The 4,000-nt window shown below is 57.3% G+C and overlaps 1 protein-coding gene across 1 annotated transcript in view; it reads left to right on the forward strand.

Moving 5' to 3' along the window:
- Positions 1-931: 931 nt before the first annotated feature.
- The window catches only part of LOC129850771 (uncharacterized), a 3,414-nt gene continuing 345 nt past the window's right edge, over positions 932-4,000 (forward strand). The window contains exon 1 of the mRNA XM_055917014.1: positions 932-4,000. This exon is cut by the window's right edge and continues 345 nt beyond it. Within this exon, the coding sequence (XP_055772989.1) occupies positions 932-4,000 (3,069 nt within the window).

Raw genomic sequence — 4,000 nt, forward strand, 5'->3', positions numbered from 1 at the left:
CCGAACGGCTCCCATACCACTACATGGGGGCAACATGCTCAGTTGTGCGTCCCTCATTTAAGCGCATTGAAAGCCTCCCAAGGGGCGCACGGGGGATTGCACCAGGCTCCTCCTCCCTGACGGGAGTCGACGGTCCCTGGCTGCTCTCGGCCAAGTGCGTCAGGGATGGCAACACGCAGCAAAGCGTAAGGCCCTATCAAGGGGGCCGTGCCAGTAGTGGCACAAGCACTATAGCGGGCAAGAATACATAAACACTAGGGTCGACCTCGAGCGGAAGCGAGAGAGAAACAGGTCGCAACGTGAGCCAAGTGAGCTACTACGGGGGACTGGGGGACGCTGCTGTGGCGCGTGAGAGCTACACAGGCCCCGAGCTCAGTCCTCCCCTTTGCCTGGGAGGTGCCCGACCGGCTCAAGCCAGGTTACCGGTGAACCGGGCCGCCCCAACTCGGTCTCCTAGAAACGAACAAGCGCTATATGCGCGGCCCCAGGCACCCAACAAACCGCTCGGTGCCCCGGCACAGGCGGGGGTTCAATGTCTCCCTGCGGAGCACCCGGGCGCTCTCTCTCTATCTCCCAACAGCTCCGGGGACCCAATAAACCGCTCGGCCCCAAAGCCCATGGCGGGGGAATAATGTCTCCCCGTGAGCACCCGGTAGCTCTCTTTTAAACCCTAACCATGTCGTGAAATATGACCTCTCGCCCCGGTTCGGGGCGAGGACAGACGAGCGAGATCCGCCCAGGTGGCGAACAAAGCGGAACATGAATGAAGGTCCAAGCTATGGGGCCGTGCCAGCAATGGAGAAGTGACTATAGCGGGCAAGAAACCTATAAAATAGGAAAAGGAGGAGAAAGGAAGATATAACGGAGACACAACGACATCGGAGCCATTCAGTCCAGTCCTAACTACTTGACAACCAGGGAAATGGCCTCGATGCGTTTCTCCTCCCAGGCTGACCAGACTGGGTCACCAAAACTGGCACCTACGGTGGGCGTATCCGGACACCGTCAGGTCGAGCGAACAGGGTCTACCACCGCTTTCCGTCTCGGGAGCCCGGGTAGTAACAGCTACGAGACAAGCGATCAAATCAAGCTCCCCAAGGGGGGAAGAGAGAATGGGCCGCCCACGGCAGCAGTCGTCGCCCCGGTGGCGCAGGGCAGAGCAGAGGAAGTGACACACGAAAGAGTACGGGTCAAGCCCCGCAAGAGGAAACGGCCAAGTGAGCCGCCGAGCGGTACAGCGGAAGTAAGCAAGGCGGACAGGGCGCCTGTGGTGAGCAGTATATGCATTGCAATCCCGTTCACGGGGGAACAATGCGATATATGTGGAGCAATGGTAACGTCCACTAGTGGACTGGTTGACCATATAACATCCAAGCATAGCATGATCCGGCTGGCCTTCAAGTGCTCCAAGTGCGGGAAGGAGAACGCAAAAAGGCACTCCATCGCCTGTCATCTACCGAAGTGTAAAGGGGGGCAAGTCGCAGCAGAGGCGAGGCCCAAGGCCTTCTGCTGCGAGGCCTGCCCCGGGAGCTTTGGGACCGCAAGCGGACTGTCCCAGCACATGAGACACAGGCATATAGCTAGGTGCAATGAAGAAAGGATCCAGCAAGAGGGAAAAATGGAGAACAGAAAGAAAGGGCTGAAAAAATGGTCCCCAGACGAGACGAGAGCAATGGAAAAGCTCAACCACATCTATAGGAACACGAGAAGCCCTGAAAGACACATCGCAGAAGGGCTAGGGACGAACACCTCCGTGGAGCAAGTCGAGCGGAAAAGACGGAAACTGGCGCTCGATAAGGCTCCCCCAGGCTACAGGGGCCCCAGCTGGGACTCCATAGTACACGATCTAACGGTAGCGGCCGAGGGGCCCCCTGCGGTGACAGGTGTGGAGAAGGCACTGAGAGAGCACATGTGGGGAGCGGGCGAGGTGGGACCAGTGAGCAACGAGGGAGTAGGGGCGACTCCACAGGGACCACGGGAAGAGCTGACAGAGGGAAGGGAAGCGGCGGCCGCCGAGCTGGTAGCACTGCTGGGGAGGGCCATAGGGAAGCCAGTACGCCCAAAAACAGCTAAAACTCCACCCAAGGCACGGCGGCGATGGATGGAAAGGAGGAGAGCCAAAAGTGAGAAGTTCAAGCAGCACCAGAGGCTGTTTGAAGGGGACAGGGGGAAGCTTGGGAAGCTGATCCTGGACGGCGCAGACAACCGCGAATGCCATATCACGATTGAAGCCCTGACAGAGGCATATACGGCCCAATGGGGAAAGGCCGGAAAATTCGGCGGGTTGGGTCAATTCCGGTCATCGGGCGGGGCAGACAATAGCCACTTCTGCACCCCGATCACAGCCAGCGAGGCGTTGGCCAACCTCAAAGCCATTACGAAAGACTCAGCAGCAGGCCCAGATGGTATCAATAGGAAAGGGCTGCTCGAATGGGACTCGGAAGGAGAGAAGCTGGCGGGCATGTTCGCGGTCTGGCAACTAGCGGGCAGAATACCGAAGATCTTTAAGCAGGGACGTACGACACTGATCCCCAAGTCAATGGAGGAAGAGGAGCTCAAAGAAATCGGTGGGTGGAGACCGATCACAATTGGATCAATGGTCCTAAGACTGTTCTCTAAGATATTAACGGGCAGGCTGGAGAAGGCCTGCCCGATCAACCCCAGACAGAGAGGCTTCATTGCTGCCCCGGGATGCGCGGAAAACGGCGAGGGATACATGTTCGACGGGAAGAAGGTCACCACCCTAGCATTCGCAGACGACCTGGTGCTGATGAGTGACTCATGGGCGGGCATGCAGCACAACATCAATATAGTAGAAACGTTCTGCAAGCTAGCAGATCTGCACGTGCAACCGAAAAAGTGCCACGGATTCATGGTGAGACGAGGCGGTACGGCATTCACCATTAACAACTGCCAGCAATGGGCAATCGGGGGCGAAAAACTACACCTAATCGACCCCGACAAAACTGAAAAATACCTAGGTATGAAGATCAACCCATGGCTAGGAGTTGTAAAGCCGGACCTAGGGGGGCAAGTGGCCGAGTGGGTCAGCAAGATCGACCACGCGGCCCTAAAACCCAGTCAGAAGGTGACCATGCTCAACTCATATGCCATACCCCGGGTGATATACACGGTGAACCACGGGGACATCGGGAAGGTTGAGCTTGCCTCCCTGGACATGCTGATAAAGACAGCAGTGAAGAGTTGGCTGCGCCTGCCACCATCCGCGTGCGACGGCCTGCTATACGCCCGGAACAAAGACAGCGGACTGGGCCTAGTAAAACTAGAGAGCGTGATACCAGCAATGCAGGCGCGGAGGATATTCAGCCTGGCAATATCATCAGACCCACTGACCAGGGCGGTGGCAGCGTATATAATGCCACAAGAGGAATACGAGAAACGATGGGTGCGAGCAGGGGGTGAAAGAGAGCAAACCCCGAAGCTGGGGGGCAGGCAGGAAGCCACACCAGCCGAGGAAGAGAGCCCGAGCATAGCAGAGCCAGAGGGCACTCAAACAATTGCGACACCAACATGGAAAAACCCCGCTAACTGGAGGCTCCGGGAATTCGACGGCTGGGCATCCCTACCAGTACAAGGGGAAGGAATAGGCTCATTCCACCAAGACACGATCAGCAACAGCTGGCTTGCAGACCCATCGACCGCAGGATTCAGAGAGAGACACTACATGGCGGCCCTACAGCTGAGGGCGAACGTTTACCCAACAAAGGAAGCTCTGGCCCGAGGGCGCAACAAAGAAAAAGCATCATGCAGAAGATGCGACCACAAGCTGGAAACGGTATCCCACATTCTAGGCCAGTGCCCAGGAGTAAAAGCAGCAAGACTGAGGAGACACGACCTCATCTGCGAGCTCCTAGCAGAGGAAGCCGAGAAAAGGGGATGGACAGTGACCAAAGAACTAAGAGTGATAACAGCAGAGGGGGGACTGAGAGTCCCCGACCTGCTATTCGTGAGAGGTAGACTGGGCATAGTCGCGGGCGTT

The sequence above is a fragment of the Salvelinus fontinalis genome, unplaced genomic scaffold, assembly GCF_029448725.1.
Source record: "Salvelinus fontinalis isolate EN_2023a unplaced genomic scaffold, ASM2944872v1 scaffold_2303, whole genome shotgun sequence".
Classification (NCBI taxonomy): Eukaryota; Metazoa; Chordata; class Actinopteri; order Salmoniformes; family Salmonidae; genus Salvelinus; species Salvelinus fontinalis.